General features: G+C 48.4%; 1 protein-coding gene across 6 annotated transcripts in view; it reads left to right on the forward strand.

Moving 5' to 3' along the window:
- The window catches only part of MTSS1 (MTSS1, I-BAR domain containing), a 146,481-nt gene that overhangs the window by 105,856 nt on the left and 17,848 nt on the right, over window positions 1–22,777 (forward strand). For all 6 annotated transcript variants that reach the window (XM_015593024.2, XM_015593028.2, XM_015593023.2 and 3 more), the window contains exons 4-6: window positions 10,749–10,833; window positions 11,883–11,974; window positions 13,325–13,399. In XM_015593024.2, coding sequence (XP_015448510.1) covers window positions 10,749–10,833; window positions 11,883–11,974; window positions 13,325–13,399 — 252 coding nt within the window. The remainder of the gene's footprint in view (window positions 1–10,748; window positions 10,834–11,882; window positions 11,975–13,324; window positions 13,400–22,777) is intronic.

Raw genomic sequence — 22,777 nt, forward strand, 5'->3', positions numbered from 1 at the left:
TCCTCCTTCCTTTCTTTTTCCTCTGCTTTTTGAAAAGACGTGAAGTGGGAGAGGCTGAGAAATGTGAGATTGGCTGAAAAATTGTTAGCTGATAACAGTTTGCAGTATCTTCCACCCTGTGTGTGGGCACAGAGGTGTCTTCCCAAAACATATCGCCGACCTTCTCCAGCATTTGCTAAGCACACAGTATTAGCTGTCCCCATAAACACCAGCTGGATCACCATTGCATCTCAGCCACATACAGTAGCTGATGACACAGTTTTTTTGAACAGGAAACTCCACATGTTTTTTTCCCTGGCCTACGGTATTGAAGTGGGTTGTTGAGGTTGCCATTGTTGCAGAAGGGAAGTTATGCTCCCTTTGTTGGGAGCTTGACAGGTTTATTTTTGAAAATCTTTTACGTTTTTTCACTTTTGTACTAAGGAATCCCATGAGGACAAAGGGACAGATCCATCCACTACTGAAAATACTATTTCTCCTCCGTTAGTTCCCTTGAAGTCATATTGCATCTTTGTTGCAAGAACATCGAGGTGATTTAAACAGCACATACAAAAATGTTTGGATAGTTCGGAAACGTTTTCAGGGCTAACACAGGGATTTGGCCGCTTTCCAGTGATTTAAGTATGGTCAGTGTCTCCACCAAGTGGCATGCGTTTACGTGGTAGATGATCTGTATGGTAATTACTAATACCAGGAATTCAATGCCTCTCTCTCTCCCTCCCGTCCCTGTAGTTAAACAAATGTAGGGCATCCCGTGATGCCACCTTCTCTCCGTTGTCCATCTCTCCATGCCCAAGGATAAAAATAAAGTGCTGATGAAGGCAGAAGGTAGTTCGTTAATTTGATATTCTTAATTTCCTGAGCGCCTTCTTTGACCTTTAATGAGAATGGCAGGGCCCCTGATGAGAACCAGCTGCCTCACAAATGCAGTGCGGAACACGGATGTGTCTCCCTGAGCAAGAGAAAGGACAGCGCACGCAGGACCCCCGAGAGGTCATCGGGAGCTTCTCTGCTAATTAAAGGCAGAACTGTGACACCGAGCAGCAAGGAAGCACTGGCTGGTGGCCTCATGAGTTTTCTAAGGCACCTTCCAGCTCTGAGGTTCACCCTAACAGTCCGTTGCTTCCCAGGTGAGACGAGATGTGTGTTTCGTGAGGACAGAGGCCGTCTCCTCCGTTCACAGCACAGTCGCCGGGCCATCGTAGCATTTTTCAGTGTTTGCTGAGTGTAAGAATGCTGTCCCGTCTTTTCTCCAGCATGCCAGCTATCTATCATAAGGTCATTTCTCTTAAAGGAGGAAGGGGCTCATTTAATCTAGCCTGGAGGTGACCTGGAAAATGCGCTTTATAGAGCCTCAAGCAGGTGTGCCCACCTCCAGCTGAGGTCCAGCTGGTGCCCCGGGCGTGCTCAGGTGCTCCTTCCCGACCCATTATTCTGTTGGCTGGCTATAGTGGTCCACCTAGTGGCCTTTTGGATTTGACCCCCTGGACCAAATAATCGTTAGCTAAGACATCAGAGTTAAGCTTTTCCGGACATTCTTTCTTATGGGAATTCAGGCTGACACTCAAGTGCCATTTCGAGACACTTCTGCGCTCCCGTTTGAGGTCCGTGCACCATCACTTAAAGTCGTAAAATAAAAGCATCCTGGCACACGCCAGCAAGATGGCAGAAGGAGGGTGCCAGCTTCCTCGCCGGGCGTGCTGCTCGTGTGTGCGCAGAGGCGTGTCGGCCGCGTTGCGTGCCGGCTGCGGGCGTCTCCCAGGGCGGCAGATGGTGGATCCAGCCTGCCCGGCCTGGCCCGGCCAGAGTGGCAGCTGATGCACGCTGAGGCAACTTCTGTGATGCAAGGCCTGGGCCGTCCTCCAGCTGGCCGTCAAGGTGAAAAGACACCTGACATTGCAAGACTTCTCGGTTCTCCGAGAGCAGGGGCTTGAGAGGAAGGAGAGAGACGCCCTTTCCTCGTAGACTGATCCTACCAGATTCCAACCTGCCGTAGGCCGTGGCAGAAGTGGCCTGGCGTGGCCTGTGACGGTCCCCAGCACTGGGTTCCCTGGGAGCTTTCCGTTCCATTCTTTGTTGGAAGGAGACCGGTGACCCAGGTGTCTTCAGCTTTGCGATACAATAAAAACCACAGAGCGCTCCAGAACTGTGGGGACACTTTTAGAAGCTGGTTAGTGAGGGGCAGCTGCCGGCCTGTTTGCAGGCGCAGGGCACCGAGAGCTCAAGGCTCACCGCGGTGGTTGGCCACAAACCTCGGTGCTACAGCTTTGAGTTCCAGCAAATGACCACTGCGTCGATGCAGAGCTGTTCGGGGGAGAGCATGTCCTCCCCAGGCAGGCCCTGTGGACCGCTCCTTCTCGGCCTCTGGTCTTCTGAGATGCCTGGGAAGAAGGAACAATTCCGGCTTTCTCAGAAGCCGTCCTTCGTGCAGGTAACTTTCATTCCATGTACGCATTACCCAGCTCCTCGGAGAAGTGAGGGCTGGCACAGCGATGTGGACAGGTGCTCCAGCTGGGCCTGAGCTGGTGACTCTGACCTCGGCCTTGCTGCAGGACTTGGCCAGTTATGGCCACAACAGAGCCCTGCCGAATCAGCCCGTGGGTGTAACCAGTGCTCCTTATTTTCTCTCTAAAATGTGCCAACGCCTGCCTTTACTCAGCTCACAGCTAGAAGGCTTGTCCACACACTTCCCCCACCTGAGTTGCAGGCTTACCCTCGAGTCAGTCTTATGTGCTCCCAGACCTGTAGATGCCAGTTGTATGGACAATCCTGACATTATTTAATTAATTATAAGTTAGATAAATATTTGGAATATGAGTGTGAACATCAAGATTGGTTATTTCTACAAAATAAGTGGACCGTTTAGAAAAATAAGATAGACGTAAGCTGCTTTAAAAAAAAATATTACCATCAAATGACATATGGATGAGGAAATTGTAAAAGATCGAGGATAACAATTATAAAAGATCTAGGATTTCAGGTCATTTCACAAGAAGCCCAAACTGGAAATTGTAAATGATGCCTTTTGGGTGCGTTGAATGCAACGAAGATAACTCAAAACACCAGTCGACATACTCATTTTTTAGAGTACAGTCATCAACATTTTAGTCTAAGTAAGTCAGGCCCTTGCCGAGGTCACACAGCTGACAGATGGAGGAGCTGGGCTTTAAATCTACTTGTCTGACTTCAGAGCCGAGCTCTTAACCCTTTGGCTCTACTGCTTTTCCTTGTGACCCTCGTGCTAATTCGGGAGATGGCAAGGAGCTTGTGCCAAGACCCCAGGTGAGCCGTGGTGACCATGCTGCTGCCACAGACATCTTGCTTACAGGCTGCTTGGAGTCTGCATATCACCTAAGTGTATGTCAAGAAGGACAGAGGATGGGGCGCAGATGCTAGGAAGCCCCAGGACTCTCTTGGAGTTCAGTGGGGAGGGCAGAGGGTTGCTTACTTCAACAGGTGAGATTCGGTGTGGATAAAACAGATAAGTTTGGGGAAAAGATTCCCAATAAAAATAAGTCACGGGGGAACGTACCGTCATATTTGACACGTCGGCAGTTATGTGCCTGGGAAGCACACGCAGCCACCTCTCCCAGACCTTTTAAATTCATAACCCAGTGGGTACAGTAAGCAATTCCAGCATCGTGTGCAGCGAGGAGAGGGCACCTGCCCAGCTTAGGTTTGCGTGACACCTGTTTAGTGTCTGTGTCACAGATCTTCAGAGACTCTGGGGCTGACAGGGCATCACCGGCCGGTGTCCGGATAGAAGCCACGAGCTGTTGAGAGGTCTGAGGTCGCTTTCTTATTCCGCCGTCCCTTGTCCCTTCAAGTTCCTGTCTGGCTCATGAATGAGTTTGTCATAACCACTTGGACAATGGGTCTTCTATGCCTGAGACCCGGCCTCACGAGGGCCCCTCGGGCTCCTTTTCCTAGTAGTTTGAATATTTCTGATATTTTGTACTTGAACGTAAGCTGCCTCTGGTCACATTAATGTGTCCCTAAGGCTTCAGGGGAGGGACTTAGTGCCTGTTGACTTTGTGGGGAATGTCACTTGTGTGTTTTGAAATGAATGTTTCTTTAATGGCAGGCAGAATATTTTCTTCATTATGCGAGCAGGAGTTGCCTATTACCTCTGTGCTTATGAAGCCTGGGGTGGGCAGCGAGCTTAATAGCTTTTCACAGCTGCGGCGGTGCGTGTGTGTGGGGCCGCTGCTGTTACAGCTGAGTGTGTCAGGTGTGGCTTCCCAAAGCCCAGCTCCAGAATCGGAGACCCCTCCTTATGGGAGAAGGACAACAGGGTCAGTTGTGCACCCAGAGGACGTTTGGCAATGTCTGCGGACACTTACAGTCATCACGACAGGAGGAGTATTACTGGCGCCCAGCTGGTCGAGGCAGGGATGCTGCAGAGCACCGTACAGTGCACAGGGCGGCCCCGCAGCCAAGAGCGATCTGGTCCAGAAGGCCAGCAGAGCTGAGGTCGAGAGACCCTGCCGCATCACCCTGTCCCTTTGGATGCCTCGCCTTCAGGGGTGTCAGAGAGCACGCTCCTGTCCAGCTGGCCTGCCTGCCTCCCAATTAGCCTTCCAATATTAGCCCTCAGAGGGGCCGCCGAGAGGCACAGAGACTTATTGTAGCCGTGCGCTTGACTCAAGCGTTTCTTAAGTCTTGCTTCCTCCAGCCCTTCCCCTCTCTCCGCAGAAGCCTGTCCTGACAGAGCTGGCTTTTCAGTCCTCACTAGCCACCTGCACACTGCGGACCCCACAATGGCCTGGCCATTAGTCCCCCGCTGTGTAGGGAGATGGAAGCTGCCTGCAAATGAGGTAACATGGAGAGATGGGACAATGCCACTCGATAGATGCCACTCTCCTGTCTCTCTCTGCAAAGCCACCGTGGCAAGTGGCAGTTTGAAGGGCGTAACCATGTCAGGCTTTTGGGGGGACGGATCAGCGGCTCCACTTTCCTTACTTTCTCCACATCTGCACCAAATAGGCGTTAAACAGTTTCTGTTCTGTTTGGGACTTTAATGTGCCTCTTTGTCCTCGGCTGGGAATGTCTCCAGCTCGTAATGGCAGGAAAGAGCCTCTCGGTATCAGTAGAAGCAGGGCTTGGATCCCAGCCCTACCGCTGCCCAGCCCTGTGGCCCTCAGCAAGTACCTTAGCCCTCCTCAGCTCCAGTTTTTCTGCTTATAAAATGGGACTAACAATACCTGCCTCGTAGGGTTGCTGCAAAAATAGTCCCTGTACCATTTTCATAGGTTTCCCGTCCCCCCCTAACCTGACTGAGCCTCTCACGGGCCAGGCCCTTGTCCTCATCATCTTGGGAATCTTTTTAATCCTTGCTGCATGGTGGATGGATACTTATTGTGGGTGGGGTATATCGTCTCCCTCGAAAAAGAGATGTTGAGTCCTAACCCCTGGTTCCTGTCAATATGGCCTCACTTGGACATAAGGTCTTTGCAGACGTAACCAAGTTAGGGTAAGGTTAGGAGCGTGGGCTCTAATCCAATACGACTGGTGTCTTTATAAGAAGAGCTCTAATCCAATACGACTGGTGTTTTTATAAGAAGAGAAGTTTGGACACACACACACACATGCACGTGCACGTTTCACGTGAAGACACACGCACAGGGAGATCGCCACGTGAGGTCAGAGGCAGAGCCCGAAGTGACGCATCGACGAGCCGGGGGTCGCCGTACCCACCAGAGCTACAAGAAGGCGAGGAAGGATTCTTTCTCTGTAGGTTTCGGAGGGAGCAAGTCCCTGCTGACGAAGTTTGGACACACACACACACATGTGCGTGCACGTTTCACGTGAAGACACACGCACAGGGAGATCGCCCCATGAGGTCAGAGGCAGAGCCCGGAGTGACGCATCTACGAGCCGGGGGTCGCCGTACCCACCAGAGCTACAAGAAGGCGAGGAAGGATTCTTTCTCTGTAGGTTTCGGAGGGAGCAAGTCCCTGCTGACACCTTGACTTCAGACTTCTAGTCACCAGCACTGCGGGATGATAAATTTTGGTTGTTTTAAGCCACTTAGTGTGGAGTACTTTGTTACACAACCCTGCAACCCTAGGAAACTAATGCAGTACTCAGTAAACGTTGAGGAATGTATGTCTTCATGCGCAAAACACAGAGTATCCTTGATAGTCTGGCCTCTGGACCCTTATTCTTTCTTTCTACTCATTGTCTCTTTGCTGATCATCCAGTTCAGATTGCTGACTGATTTTGTGCTACTTTATTATAAAAGAACCTTTGCTCGTTATGGGAGAAAGTGCTTACATAGACCACACTGAAAAGAACGATGAGTTTCGCCATTAAGTATTTCTGTGTCTCTCAGTAGGGAGGGATGGGCTGACATTTATTTTTAGCAGCAGGGTGATTCCTGGTGCCCTGGGAGGGCATTGCACCCTTCCTTCTTCTTTCAGCTGGCAAGAAGCAGAACCAAATCTGCGGCTTTAAAAATAAGGATTTGTACGCTCTTGCAGAACAGGAGCCCGGGCCCGTGGGGGAGAGCAGGCTCTGGGTGTGTTAATTTGGTGGCTCAGCAAGGTGACTGGGGCCCAGGCACTTTCTGCCTTTTGCCATAGGATAGGCTTCGTCCTAAGGCATGTGTCCCCAAGGCCATACTGATGGCCAGCTGCAGCCACTGGGCAGCCTAGTTCATGTCCACATCCTGTGGGGTCCTTCTTGAGATCAGGGAAATCGTCCCGAGTCCTCCCCAGCAACCTTTTCCCCATGTCGGTCCCATCCGTGAACCAGCCACTGCCACAGGGGATGAAATTAGATCATTGGCCCAGACTGACCATCCGAGGATGAATGGATGCTGGAGATTGAACCACAGTGCCCTCCGTACTCTCCAAATTAGCCATTCCTGTGCATCTTTGGTAGGCAGAATAATGATCCCCAAACATACTCATGTCCTCATCCATGGAACCTGTGAATATGGTACCTCACGTGGCAAAGGGACTTTGCAGATGTGATTCAGTTAAGAATGTTGAGTCGGAGAGATGATACTGGTGGGTCCTGTACAGCCACAGGGTTCTTATAAGAAGCGGGGAGGATCAGAGTCAGAGAAAAAAGATGTGAGGTCAGAAGCAGAGGTCAAGGAAGAGAAAAGATGCTACATTGCTGGCCTTGTGGATGGAGGAAGGGGCCACGAGCCAAGGAATGTAGGCAGCCCCTAGAAGCCAGAAAAGGCAAGGGAACTGAGTCCTCCCCTAGAGCCTTGAGAAGGAACGGAGCCTTTCCAAACCTTGATTTCAGCCTGATGAAACTGATTCGGGACTTCTGACTTCCATAACTGTAAAATAATAAATATGTGTTTCTTTAAGCCACCGAATCAATTACAGTCACCATGGTTCTCTAGGCCGACCTTGAGTCAGTATAGACCTTTTCTAGTGTAATAAGAAATTGTGAATCTTCTATAGTGTGTACTTAGAAGATACACAGTTATTTATGGATTAAACAAAAGATAAACTCATTCCCCTGGGCCTGCCTCTGGGTAGAGCTGGCCTGGTGGTTTGCTCTCAAAATGGTAAGTATCAGTCCCTTCGTCCGGCGCTCATGCTGGGCGCAGGGCATACAGAATCAGGCAAGATCTTGTCCTCACTCACAAGCCGCCGAGTGTCTCAATCAGCCATTTGATTTCCATAAATATTCTCGCTGTCAGTTCGGAGCTCTTCCAGATGTCTGCTCTGTCTTTGTAGCCAAAGCCAGTTTCCTCTGAAGCTTTTTCAGACCTGCTGATTTTTTTTTTTTTTTTTAAGTTTTGGCAAGGGTCAGGAAGAGCATAAGACGTCGTTCAGCACATCCACAGAGAGAGAGAGAGAGAGAGAGCTATTTTTAGGTGCCCCATGTTGCCCAGATCAGCAGTAATTCTAACGGATGGGTCCCGGGGTCCGTGGAGGATGTCATCTGCCTGTCTCCTGCCCTCATGCCCAGCTGGACAGACACACTGCTGTTTGGTCGTTTTCTTTGCGGTTCTTTGTTTCCTCTCTCTCACGGCTTCCTGTGCTGCAGAAGCACAGTGTGGAGCACACGCAGCCTGTTTGGAAACTGCTCGTTATCATTCCACAGTTCTGAGAAGCATGGGCCTTCTGGGGATGATAAATGACCCGTGGCCATCTGTGGAAAATACCCAGGAAAGTAACAGAAATGAGGGAGCAGAGAGATAGGATGAGGCAACTGAGCTTCGAGGCGTTCTATGCCAGCCATAGAATCCTTTCTGGAGGAAACTGAGGCAGAGATCATCAGTGAAGCAGCTTTCCATCACTTAGCTCTCTGTAGTCACTTAGCAGGGGCCAGAGCTCAATATCCTGGTACCAGTTTGACGGTCGTAGGCTAAGAACCAAAATCTGAGAGGTGGGCTGTAAAGCCCTGACACCCTAATAGTTTAGCAGAGTGTTCTAGGCTCTTGGCTCTGTCCCCGCCCATCTCCCCTTGTCTGTAATGAGTGCCACATGCTGAATGGTTAAATGCATAAGACCCTGGAGGTTCAGCCCGGGGCAGAATCCTACCTACTAGCAATGAGACCTTGAACAAGTTACATAAGGAACTTTTCCTTTCTATAAAATGGGAATTATGATAGTACCAGCACAACCGGGAGTTGCGAGGATTAATGGAATTCATGCATTTATTCCAAGGCCCCTGCATGTCCTAGGCTCTATACAAATGACTCACCGTCCCATGACCCTAATACACCACTCTGCAGCCTTTTAGGTGACTGCGTGCTATTCCGTTGTGTGGCTGTGTTGCATGTGTCTTTAACCCAGTCTCTATAATGAGATATTTTCATTTCCAGTTTTTACCATTGTAAACAACATTTTCACGACTAGCCTCATAGGTAAGGATTTGCTCTCATCCTTAATTCTTTCCTCAGGTTAAATTTCTAGGAGTAGAATTGCTGGGTCAAGGAGGAGTCGTGTTTTTAAGACTTTTCCTGATAGATGCCGCCTAATTTTCCTCAAGAAGAGTACCAATTTACCATTCCTTCCAGCAGTGAATGAGTGTGCGTTTCCTTGCATGGCCGTGTTATTAACTTTTAATCAAATGAAAGCCCAGGAGAAATAGAAGCTCTTTCCGCTGGGATAAAATATTCCTCATCCTTGCTTGGAAGGCAGTAAAAGTTTAAGAGAATCTGACGGGAAGCGGGGAAGGTGAGCCGCTCGTGTGGGAACAGCGCCCTCTACTGGTTTTCCCTGGCGGAGAGGTGTGAGCGGCGGCAGTTGGCTGTGCTGAGGTGGTCAGTCAGCTCACGCCTGAGTGGCTGCAGGTGCCAGAGCTAAAGGGCAGCATTTTTTCAGACTTCTCGCCATTTAAACAGCCTCAGATGACTTTTAGTTCCTGCTCAGTTTCTTGTCAGCAGGGCTTCTTAACTGGGGCGGGGTAGGGCTTGCGTTCATTCTCCAGAGAACACATTTCGGATGTCACAAACTGGGGGGCTGCTACTGACCTCTAGTCGGCAGAGGCCGGGGATTCTGCTAAATGTTGTAGGATGCACAGGACAGCCCCCCAGCAAAGAGTCATTCAGCTCACACATCAGGAGTGTTAAGGTTGAGTTAACCTTCTTTTGGAGGAATGGGAGAGAAGCTCTGAAAAGGCTTCTCTTTTCAGACTAAAATAAAATGTAGAAATATTAACATATATTATATATCGCCATCATTAGTACATGTTTTGGCCCCGGAAACCTGTTAGTTTTGCAGAATAAGATAGAAAACCGCTGGAGCTGAAACCACACATCTGCATCTCTAGGAGAGAAGGCTGGAGGGAACACACGGCCCCTAATAATGTCGCCAGCCCTGGGGGAGGGGGTGGTCATTTTTCTCCTGTCGACTTGGGTAAACCTGCCATAAATTCCTGCGGCTTTCCCTTGAAGGCCTCCTCTTTTAAAAAACAGAGCTTTATTTGATACTTTCCCCCCCGATTTCATGAACCTAGTGTTTTCATAACATTTATAGTTGTGCTGTCCGGCACTCAGTACAGAATTGCCATCTGTGGTTGCAATTTGTCCCCCGTCCCCTGCGCCCAAGTAAATGCTGATTCAAGCATGGTTTCTAAGATGGGGAAGGAAGGGAGCTTCAAAAATAATCTTAGAAAAGGGTGTGCCCGAAGGGACAAGTATGACAAGAATTTGGGGAAAGTCAGACTGTATTGCAGTTTGTTTTAATATTTGCTGAGTTTATGAACCTCTTTCACTGGTGTTACTTAAACCCATTAAAAATACTCTCTTGCTTCATTTTGCTTTAGCCTTCCTGGTCTCCGAAATACCTGTATGTGTTTTGAAATATTTAGCTGAAGTGCCTTTGTTAACCATTCTAAATAGCTAAGAGGATTATTTTGCCAGAAGACAGGGGGAAAAAAAAAAGACAACTATAGCTTTTCTCTAAATATCAGGTACTATTTTGATTATCTTCCTTGGAAAGTATTTTCCAGACTGCAGGTCATTGACCCATTAGTGGGTTGTAAAATCAATTTCGTGGTCACACTCATCATTTAAAAAAAATTAGAATAGAAAATATTACAGGGTATTATATATAGTAAAGGTAACTTTTGTTTAAGTGATTAAATAAGCATATGTTGCCATACGTATGAATCTACATGCACGTGTGTGGGCATGGTGAGACGCCTCAGATAGTAGCTGAGGTTTCACACGTGGTGAAGTCTGGCTTGCTTTTAAATCCTTTCATTCCCTTAAATATTTCAGTGATTCTGACTTGTCTGCCACCCTCAGCTTTGTCTCTGTTGCTTTTCAGGTGGCACGAGGGAGATTGGCTCTGCCCTCACCAGGATGTGCATGAGGCACAGGAGCATCGAAGCCAAGCTGCGGCAGTTTTCGAGGTGAGGAGCATATTCCACCCAGATCTCAGACTCCCTAGCCGAAGTCCAGCTGAGTGGAGGAAGCAGTGCTGTGTGGCACACGCAGTGTAACTCGCCATACCTGGCACTGGTTTCCTGTCTAAATCCCCACAACCCATCTGTCGTCATAGCCCACTACTGCTCCCTCAGCGAACAGGTGTTTGTTGGGCATCTGCTATGTGCCAGGCACTGGTCTGGGCTCTGGGGATACAGCGGGCCACCGGACAGCCTGAGGCCCTGCCCTCACAGAGCCCGCACCCGCTTCAGGACCCCTCTGCGTGCCTGTGTCTGCCTCCTTGCCCTCCGTCAGCGGCAGGCCAGTGCCTTCTGCCGAGGCCTTCGGGCCCCGGTGCCCTGGAGCAGCTGCAGTACTGGGCGTGGGCTGTGCTCTGCTGTCCTGCTCCCGGCGTGCTGCCTGCAGACCCACCAGGAAGGCGCTGGGCGCTCGTAGAGCCCTCCACACTGCCAGCCTCCAGTCTGCTGACCCAGCCTCCAGAGTGGGCAGAAAGGGTAGTGGCTGGCACGGGGAGAGCCACCAGTGTTCCCGTGATAATGGACGTTCTTCCAAGCAGATCAGCATAATTCAGCTGTTTCACACCATTCTGCTGCTGAAGTGAAATGCCTCTGGCGCTCCTGGCAGGGCCGTCACGGGAGGCACGTAGTGGGAGGGGACAGAACATAGCAGGAGTCAGCCAGGCCTGGGTTCGGATCTTTCTGCTGTGCAGCCGGAAGGTGACCCCACCCGTCTGCATCCTTGCTTGTTAATACGAGCACTGGAATATAAACAGGGACATGAGAAGAGAGGTCACTTCAACCAGTCACGTTTCTGGCTTCTTAACAGTCATTGAAACACATCTTGAAAACAAGGTCGTTACAAAATCAGGGGATTTGGAAGTGAGCTTGGGCTTAGTATGCTGCCTTATCTTGCTTCAGGTAATCGCGATGTAGGTATGTTTTGACAACCAAATGTAAATCTTGTCAACAGAATGTATCTGTTTAATTTTTCCTTTTCTTTCTCTTTTTGGTAAAAGTGCTTTAATCGATTGCCTGATAAACCCACTTCAAGAACAGATGGAAGAATGGAAAAAAGTGGCCAACCAGCTGGATAAAGACCACGCGAAAGGTACAAGGGCAGGCCGTCCGATGTGTAGCGGCGCTTCGAGAGGCTGCCCAGTGCCGCCGCTGGGTTTACTTGTGTCACCCAAGGGCCCACTGTGTCCCTGCGTCGTCTCCTGTAAGCGTTTCGGTGTCTGAGGATAAGGAGTCGAAAGTGATTTCGTGGCAGGATTCAGTGCTGGTGTTCTGGCGTGAAACCTCACTCAGCAGCTGATAGCCTGATGGTTCAATGGGCATTGGTTTTGACCAGCTGAATTAAAATGGGATTGTAATACCAGGCTTAACTGCCAAAGATTCATACTTAAGCCATTTCAGTACTTTTCGAAAACGAAACCTTTAATGATATGAGCGAACCTTGGGTCTCCTTGCCCAGAAATGGCCATTCTCTCTGCATATGCCTTGAACCGATGAGTCTCAGTACCTCATGTGCCACGCTCTGGGGACAGAATGGTCCAGACAGACACCACCCCTTGTTGGTTTTCCTGGCGCCAAAGGTTGGGGGTGCTGGCCATGGCTCCAAGGACCATACAACCCAGTAAGCGCTGGGGAGGGCCAGCATGAGGGCAGATCCGAGTGGATAAAACTGGCAAGAAAGGGTCAGCCGACTTGCGTTTCCAGGAGCGGAGCAGATGAGTGAGAGCTCTGTAGGCTGAGGGCGGTGGGGGAGACGTAGGGAATACCTGTGAGCGAACTGGTCGAGCTGGCCACTAAGCGAACACGAGGGCCGCAGAGGGAGAAATGCCGGAGGTGACTGTCGTGTTAGGTGTCCACGTCTGGATGATGGAGGTAACAGTGGAAATGGGGACGTCGCGGTCAGAGGAAGTGGTTGGCGGAGACGGGGTGGGGACGTGGTGGGCGGGGGCGGCCCCTCCTTGGCGTCCACAGTGTCCAGCCCCAGCGTTAACGTGCGCCAGCGGCCGCGCTCTGCCAGGTCCCCCCATGCTGTGGCTGCGGTGTTCTCCCTTGAGTTTTACATCCGTCCAGTGTCTGCCACGTGGGTCCTTTTTAAGGAGATTTGGGCTTTGGGAAAGTAGATAACGTAGAAAATATTTCCTCATACTTGAGCTGAGAAATTGTGAATTTTTCATTTTTAGTGAAATATTCCCAAATAACGACTTTCCTCAAAGCCGGTATAAACGAATGCCATATGGAAAGGCCACACTGCATTTTGTCGCTTTTCATGTTACTCTCACCCCTGCTCTAAAATGTCTTCGTGCCATTTTCATCAGGATAGTCCCATAAAGCTACTTACTATGTGTCACAGTTCATGCTTTCTGTGATGAAAGTGCTGGCTGTTCCAGAAATACTTTCTGTTGAGCAAAGTGGTAAAACGAGTCAATCTTCTGCTTCCTCCTAGAATATAAAAAAGCTCGCCAAGAAATAAAAAAGAAGTCCTCGGATACCCTGAAACTGCAGAAGAAAGCAAAAAAAGGTAACTCTGCGGATTCTGCGGTTAATAGTGTTCCCTTGGGACAATGAGCACGTGCTTGATTTGTCTTTGAAGCAGAAAGTGTTCGATTCGCACTTTCTTCTGTGTGATGGCCCTGGAGGACAGATGGGAACGAGTAGAATCCATCTGAATTGAAGTTCTCAAGTGCAAACTATCTATTAATTTGAGGCCCTTGCAAAGTTGCACTTGACGAGTTCCCTCCCCGACCTTTGTCTCCAACATTTGACAGTCGCCAAGCCCACCGTGCGTTATAATGAAACCTATAAATTTCTTGCAAGACTTGGGATCGTGCACAAAAGCCTTTATGCAAATGTTCTGTTTTAATTATTACAGAAATTATGTCATTTTCTCCTCCATCTTTCATAGCCTGTAATCTCCTAAACCCTTTATTAAGTCCTGTGAGAATGTTAGAAGTGGCTGCAGTGGGAGCCAGGAGCCACTGCTAACAGGGAGATTTTTCATGGTGTTCACGAGGGTGGGAGTTCGATGAGGAGAACCAGGCTCCAGCAGCAGGCCCCTCCTCCCGCCTCCCTGCTTACTGTCACTCACAGACCAGTTCTCTGTCAGACCAGTGACCCAGCGTGCCTCTTCCAGCATGGACTGGAAATACGAAAAGAAACGTCTAGCTACCTCCACTCTGCAAGTATTCGTAACATTTTACGGAGACCTAAAATGTAGGGACCTTCCCTTGAACTTGAGAAGGTGACATTCCTTCTAGACTATTCTTGATACAAAGTTTTTTAATTTGCTGCATCCCACCTGGTAAAATGGACTTTTTCCCATCAGGCCACTCCATGGGTAAAGTCTAGCATTTATTTGAGACAAGGATCTTTTTAGGTAGAAAGCCCCAAAACTAAATTTCCTCTTTCCTAAACAAGCTGTTATTGTTCAGAATTAGAAGAAAATACATTTGGAGAGACGGAGTGGTTCAGTAGAAAAGGAGTGAGGATGGCACAAAGTTTTCAAGCTTTGGCATTTCTAAAAAAATGTCCCATCCAGTTTTTATAAAAACCATGAGACCATTTCAAGAGTTTTCACCCATAATTAGATTTTCTGTTCATCTCGGCCCTAGTCATTTCTTCTGGATGCGTTTTCCTGGTCTTGGTGCTTCAGAATTACCTTCTGTCTAACAAGGGCACCTGGGAGCAAGCATTTGGCAAGTGATAGGGTTTGTGGTCAGTAACATTTTAGCGAATCTAGCGGTAAATGTTTGTATAAAACTGCCACCGTAGTTCATCGAATCTGAGGTCCCATGAAAGCGCAGGCTCGTAAAAATTTAGAGCTGAATTCCACTTAATTGACAACTTGTCAGCTTTGAGATAGGAGAGATTATGAGTTTAGAGGGAGGGTCCAGGGAAGACGCTTATGGCTTGAAAAAGGTTTGGGAGTTTGGTGACAAGGATGAGGTAAGAAACAGTTGCTATTTTCCCTTCGCTCTTCCAGACTTCTCTTTTCAGAGGCCTTAAGTTTTTGGCTGCAGTGATAATCCTTTTATCTGAATTCTGCATGGAGGTTGAAACAGTCCCCATCTGTCACTCAAAGTCACTGGCATTGTCCAATTAGCAGAATTTGGACCTACTGGGGAAGCCCGATAGGTTGATTGGAGTGCAACACAAAAGGAAGTTTCTGGCAATTACAGTTGCCCAGCACCGGCTCAGGCTGCCCAGAGAGAACAATGAGCTTCCTTTTAAGGCGCCGAATAGAAAGATTCAGGACATATAGGGCGCTGACTATGTAACAGGAGGAGAGGCTCCTGGTCCTGAGACGGGGCAGTAACTGGCATGGAGCTGTGAGGTTTCTCGGGGCCCCTGGGCCTGATGGCAGAGAGAATGGAGGCTGTGATCAGCGGCTTCTGAAGTGCCCGTCTCTTCAGCCTCAGCTATATATCTAGCGGTCTCAGGTACCATGTCCTTTCCAGACAAGGTGGCCGTGATGGTGTGCTGACATCGACAAGCCCCATCGGATCAGTAGCGTGGAATGTTCCTAACGATGTTCTAGTTACTCCAGAAAACAGTTTTTATTTATTTCCTGTATTAAAAGACAAAACAAACAAAAAAACAAAACCAAAAAAACCCCTTTTTTTCTGAAATACACGTCCATTTTTTTTTGACCAAGTGTTCCTTATTTGTGTGTTTCTGAGGTGACTGGAGCCTTCGAGAAGGGACCAGAGCTGTCTTTCTGAGTGAGCATTTAAGATAGCCTGCTCTCCTAGGTGTGTGGCCTGAGAAAGGGCTAGAAACTCTGCAGGTTGTGGGTCAGAAGGAATCCGGTTATCTGAGGGTTCCAGTTGATTTGGGTCTGGTTAGCTGAAGTTTCTCGTTTTGCTAGAAGCCTCTCCATTTGTTCCCTGTCCTCAGCGGGTAGCTTCCTGAATTATGAAGGGTTAGCCGTCCTTTGAGATTTACACCCCATAGTAGCATGGATGAATGCTTTGGATACATTTTTTTTTTTGTCCTGATGGAACTGAATCTGATTTATGCAGCTAAATAATCATTTCCCTTTTAATATGTTTTCAGGAAGTTACCAAGCAGCTTTCTGCCATGCCTTTTTCGAAAACTATAATCTTCGATCTAAAAAAATTCTTCTGACTCAAAATTTCAGATGGCCTTGTGCCTTTAAGCATGGTTTTAGCACTGCCCTTGACATAGGCTGACACATATTGGGTATAATTTTTGTGTGTAACTTACCTTAATTCTCACTCCATAGATATCACCTTTTGTCGCATTCTTTCTTTGACTCTTTTTTTTCTGTAATATGGAAAGTGCTCATTTTTAATGTGTGGTATTTAAATATTACCATCGAAAATACTTTTTTTGTTGTTTGGGGTTAGACTTTATCTCAGAATCACTTGAGAGCAACTCAGCATGTGTTCCAGCTGCAGGTGGGTGTACCTGTTTTTGTGGAAGGCAGGCTTATTGAACACCTCTAGGAGTCAACACTAGACAGAGAGTTGGGGGCTGGAGAGACGTCCCCACCCTCTGGAAGTTCCAGGCTAGTGCATGGGGTCAGAGGCACAGAGCAGAGACAGCCTCGTTGGCAGGTAAGGGGACAAGCAGGAAGGTAGAGAGGTGGCGTGGGGCTGACCCAGTAGCCCCCATCTCCAAATGATGTCTCTGGAGCCCTCTCCCTGCTGCTTGGTGTCAGCCGATGGCCTTGGGGTTTCTGGAGTTGGCCACAACCCACCTGGGGAAGTCAGAGGGTTGCAGGTGGAAAAGCTTTGTCTCCCTCCTTTTGTTACCTAATCGTGCAGAGTCATGAGCCTTATTTCTCATGTTTACCTCTCGTGTTGTTATTAATTGAAATTTAAAAATTAATTATGGTACAGCCTTCTGTGTCAATCTGTAACTGCAGGTTTATCAGCGACTTCCTTCGAGAGAGAGACTTGGAACATTTTAATATGTTAACCCTTAAGCCTGACATTTAAATAGTTGAGTCTATCATTTTTCACCAGATGCTGCAAAGCTAATATTATAAACCTAATAAACAGACTCACAGAGGTCCAGACTAGGATATCATTTGCTTTGATACTAAAATTTTAAATTCCTTAATTTTTTTTTTTTTCCCGTTTCCACCCCAGCTAAACTCTGTGTCCTCGGTTTTCCTGGTTACTTTTCAAGGTACAAGAAATTACACTTGAAAGGTTTTCTTGGTAAAGCATCTTAATTGGCTTCTTATAGGAATGTGTTCTTCATCTGTTTTTTTTTTTTTTAAAAAACCTCCCGCATTCTCCAGGGGTGGCGATTACTAGCTGGAGAGGTTTCCGTTTAGATGGGAACGAAAGGGTATTAGTGAGTCAGGGAAGGCAGCGTGGGTGTGGGTTTAAGCGCCTCCATGTAAATTCGCTGGCAAGCCGTGGACCGTTTAACTCGTGAAAGAAAGGGAGGACCGCTGCTCGAATACCAGTTTGACTTTATCGTTTTCCTTTTTGTGGCAATTGTGTATCCTGCACTTTCTCACCGTCTGCCCCCCGCCAGTGGATGCTCTCGGTAAGTGTGCCATCCCGACTCTCTGGTGGCGGGTCCCGGTGTGGTCCTTGCCGTGGGCTTTCTGTGGTTGTCCAGACCTTTGCTAGTGGCCCAGGTTCTCCTGCCAGCTCAGAACAATCAATGGTGCCTACTTAATTTTCCATAATTTTCAGAAAATTGTGTGTGCGTGTTATTTCAATCATTTTCTCGCTTCAATGTTTGGCCGGCCCTTCAACGGGTTAACACAACATTCTAAGAGCCTTTGCATCATCATAATTCAGTATTAGACCCATGGGAAGAAGAAATACAGAGTGATTTAAACCCTCCTTTCCACAGGAAATAAAATATGTTTATAAATACATATATATCTAAGTGTATATATATGTCTATGTGTATTTATATCACAATCAGATCATGTGGAGCTACAGTAAATAACCCCTTAAAATAATTCCCAAGTCAGATTTGGTTTTATTAAGCTTGCAAAATATCCTTAAGTGTGTGCCCCGCCCCTCCCCTTCCCCCTCCCCCCAGGACCATTGAGTTCTTTTCAAAACCGAGAATCCATTTAAAAAAAAATCCAAGTATTTCTTTTTTCAGCAGAGTTTATGAAATGGTTCATTTCAAAGGTATCAGAGCTTCAAATTCAATAATCAGAATGATTCTTCTTGACCGAATGTTGAACCTCATTCTGTGGCTGATTTTGCTACTAAACCTTCAAGCCACGTTTGGCGTCTCGTGGCTGTCGCTGTCCTGCAAAGGCCTGTCCGCGATGCGCCCGTGTGGTTTCCTCTGAGCATTGGTACTGCACAGCTCCAAAGTGCCATTTGAACTGGATTCTGTCATCTGCCAGCCACGCAGGTCGCAGGCCTTCCCCGACAGGTGGGGCCAGGATGGCCGCTGTTGCGTGGGACATGGCTCTGCCTCGGCTTCCCCTCGTGATGACATTGGGCTAGTTGTTCCCCAGCTTTAGAAATGACGACTCTTTTCAGTCCTCGATGTCGTGACTGTGAAACAGCTTGGGCAGTTTTTAGTGTACCTTTTGGAAGGCAGGCAAGACAGCCACTTTTCTGCTTATTGTGATAAAACTCACCATTTTAGAGTGTACATTTCAGAGCATTGGCGTCACTCCCTGCCTTTTAAGCAGATGCTCCCCATTGTCCCTGCCCCGCAAGCCCCAGGGCCTGGGGAGGTGGAAGATCGTGCTGTAGTTTGAGGCTTTACACTGTGAATGGCGCCTCCATCTTCCTTCAGGTACGGGCCTGGGTGAAGGTGAGTAGGGACCCAGTCATGACCTTTTTAGCACATTAGAGACTTTCAGGACTATGTTGAAGCCCTTGAAAACATCTTGAGTTCTAGAAAATTCTTCCGCAACAGTGTATATTTGGATTAGATAGTGGTCAGACTGGACACCAAGTTAGCAAGTGGCTTTTGTTCAGGTGAGAAATGACAGTGACCAGGGCTCAGGGAAGTGGCCCCAGGGATGGAGAGAGGCGAATTGGTTCAAGAGCTGTAATGCGAGAGACAACCAGGTGGCAGGTGGCAGACCACAGAGGAGGAGTTGTCTCAGCGACACAAGAACGCTCTGTTTGGGACACAACGCATGGCGAGCCACAGGACGGCCTGGGACGGTTTCTGATTATGCTCTGAGCTGTCTCATCTTATTCTTTGATAAGCAGCTGATTGCTTAAGACTAGCTTATCTTGCTGACGAAGCTCCCTCCTTTAGTGAAAGGATTATGGGATCTTTCAAATTTATATCGATCAGGGAGGACCTCTAACTGAAAGCTCATGTTTAAAAAACACTGCACACTGTGCCCTGCCTACTGTCCCCCTGCCTACTGCGCCCTGCCTCCTGTCCCCTGCCTACTGTGCCCTGCCTCCTGTCCCCTGCATTCTGTCCCCTGCATACTGTCCCCTGCCTACTGTGCCCTGCATTCTGTCCCCTGCATTCTGTGCCCTGCATACTGTCCCCAGCCAAGGTGCCCAGTGTTAGGAGGATAACTTCAGAGACGCTGTGCGGCCGTGATGACACCTGGTACTCACCACGTGCTCACCCACCTGTCACTTACTACGCACTCACCTCGTGCTGGGCGTTGTGCTAAATGCTCCAAATGAATGAATTCATTTGGTCTCACGACAGTTATGTGAGCTAGGGACTGTAATTCACATCTTACACACGAGTGGAAACTGAGGCACGGCATGTGGAAAGAATAACAGAAATTGGTTTTGTTTGAAAATTTTTAAGTCAAAAAGCCTCCACTCTTATCAAATCTCTTGATTTCTGGTTGTTTTCACTTTGGGGAACCAATCAAAAACTACTGCAGGGTATTAAGAGTAGAACAGGATTTATATAGGGATAAGGAAGGCCGCCTTTTAGTTGGAAAAAGAAATTCAAATTCTGATCTCCAGCTTCACCTTGCAAGCCCCTTTCTGAATTTATATCCTGTATTTCAGTATTTATATCCCACATTTCATGGACTCTAAGATACCATCGGTTGTAAGACAGACCGTTATTTTCTGAACCACGAAAAAAGAAAAAAACTTTCTGATTAAACGATGATGACACACCATTGATTGTAGGACGCATCTTGATTTGCGAGGTGTAAACCTATGAAAAATGGGCATCTTAGAGTGAAATACAGTATTTGTGTGTCGGGGGCAGATGGAAGTCATTTTGTGGGATTCTGACAGCTTCCTCATACATCTGTCTCAGGAAAAGAAGTGACATTGGTTGTTTTTCTGACAGCAGTGCTGGCCCAGTGTGTCCTGGGTTTGTCCTTGGAAACCCCTTAGCCTGAGAACGGCAGCTGCCTTGTTCAGCCGCGAGGCTCTGGTGTGGGCTGCAGTGTGCGCAGGAAGAAGCTGGAGGTTCCAGATAGTGCTAATCGCACTCGGCTGGCTTTTCGATTGGGCTGTTACCATGTAGCATGTTTTTAGGTCCTTTGTTCCCAGGGTTTATGTTTGCTGTGAGCATGAAGCTGCAGAGAACGTGGGGCTTCTGAACAAGGAAGGCCTGGGCTTGGAGTCTGGCTGTGCCCTGTCCTGGCGCGGTGGCCCTGTGCAAGCCACTTTGCCCTTTCTCAGTCTGATTTGCCCTCTGTCCAAAGTGCATATTAATTCCTACCTTGGACATTATGGGAAGATTAGAGAAAATAAAATGTAAATGTTGGGTAGATGTGGGATCGTCATTTCATCACAGAAAGCTTTGTAAACTCTCCCTACTTAATTTTTTTTTTTTTTTATCAAATTTTTCTCTTTTAAGAGCCCTACTTTAGCCCATGACACCATACCCATTACTTGTATCCAAGAGTATTTTCTGTGAAAAGAATAATCTCATGATTTCCCCTCGGGGAGTAAAGGGCTCCTGGCTTTTGTTCATCAGAATTCTCCAGCATGAATACAACCAAGAGCTGGAAACGGGCGGTGGAAAAACAATTCTCAAGACCGAGATGGCTTAGATTTTATGGAAAAACTCACGAACAGCTCTTTGCTCAGGAATTTTATCTGGAAAGCCCGTTTACGGCACCTCCTCTCTCCTTTGGGCGGCCTGGCGGTCCTGGAATTTGCCAGTGTTATGGTGCTAGGCCGTTTAAGGGCATGATGGTTGAGGAGGCTGAGCCAACTCAGGTCAAGATGATCTCTGTGCCTCATTCATCTCAGATGTCTGAGTGCCCGTCTTCCAGGCAGGTGTGCTGGTGAGAAGGTGCAGGGCCGAGCAGAAACACTCGGGGGGCTTCCTCACCAGTGGGGGAGACTGACATCACTCAGAGAACTAGAGAAATAAAGACAAAGTTAGTACCGGGACGAGTGTTTGAAGGAGGCGTGTAAGGAACTTCGGAGCTCAAGGAAACGCGTCCGGAGAGAGTTCCAGGAGGGCCTTGCCTGACCCAGGCCTTGCCTGACCCAGGCCTTGCCTGACCGAGGACGAGGCTCAGAGAGGCCTGCGGGGCGCAGCCGGACCCCGGAGAAGGCCCTGCGCCGCGGAGCGGAGGGCAGAGGGGAGAGCGCGGCCCAAGGAGCACGCGGCGTCAGGCGGAGGGGTGACCCACGCGCGCCTCGCGGGGTGGGCCATGTTAAGGACATTGGACTTTTCGTGAAAGAAACGGGAGCTCTCGACAAGAAGTGATATTATTCGCATTTCGAACGTGATTTGGGGCTGCTCTGGGCAAGCTGGTCTATATGCGGTCGGGGTGACGTATTAGGGGCCATTAGAGATCAGGATGGCCCAGAGAGGCTGTTGACAGCAGAGGGGAAGCGAGGATGGCATCAAGTCCGTGTGGGAGCTGGACTGGCTGGACCATGAGGCATTGGCCGTGACTCTTAACAATGGCTGAGGGGAAGCCCAACCCGAAAGGATGAGTGTACCCTAAAACCAGTGCTCCGAGCTGGGACATGGAGTCATTTCTTCCACAGTTGTTGTTTCACAAATATAATTATACATTATGTTAGTGAATCTAAGAAATAATCATAACCTAAAAACATTGTGTTTTTAGGTTATGATACATCCTGGGTGGAAATGTACTCGCTGTGACTGTAATTACAGCCATCTTTGCAGATTATACTTATCTTAGAATACTACAATTTGAAGGTCCTTTAATTATAACATGATACATATTTAAAAAAACTTTCCTATAATTAAAGAATAATTTAAATTTATATTTACGAGATTAGATAACACTGGGTTCTAGCCACCATGCCCTCCTACGTAGGTATATTTTTAAAAGTTAGTGTTATTAATTACAGATAGACATAACTTGTGAAAGGAAGTAAAGATACACCTTTTTCTAATTTCTTATAGTTACAGACTGATAATAACAAATTGCTGCCATAGTCAAAGCACATCCCAGTGGCTTTGGTCAGGCATGACGCATTTTAACCTGCCATCTCTCCCGCCCTCCCCCACTGAAGCCGGGAGCATCTTCGGTGGTCTGCAGCCCTCTAGACTTGGTTAGAACATTATCGAGGAGATTGAGAGACTTGAGGAAGGCCTCCACACCAGCCCTACGCCACGTGGCCTCACCCCTCAGGGCCCGAGACACTGTGCTGCGGGTCGCAGGCCAGGCAGCGCTGACAGCATTGCAGAGCCACCGTGCCACAGGGCGGCGTCGCACACTCATCGGGCGTATGTGGATGCAGGTGCACAAGCCAGCATTTTAAAATAGAGGGAGAGAAAACCCACAGTTCTCATAGGGCTGGTGACACCTCAGTCTTCCCTCCTGGGGCTTGCGTCCATGGGACTGTGGGTGTCACACCCCCTACCCTCAGCAGATCCCCAGGGAGAACGGGAGAATGCTTGACCAGGCTTCCTGTCCACTGACAACTCGCGAAACCTGTGGTGTGATGGCCAGGGGAACGTGTGGCGTGACGCCCTCTGTGTCCTTGGGGGAGAAGCTGAA

Source organism: Pteropus alecto, unplaced genomic scaffold (assembly GCF_000325575.1).
Source record: "Pteropus alecto unplaced genomic scaffold, ASM32557v1 scaffold164, whole genome shotgun sequence".
Classification (NCBI taxonomy): Eukaryota; Metazoa; Chordata; class Mammalia; order Chiroptera; family Pteropodidae; genus Pteropus; species Pteropus alecto.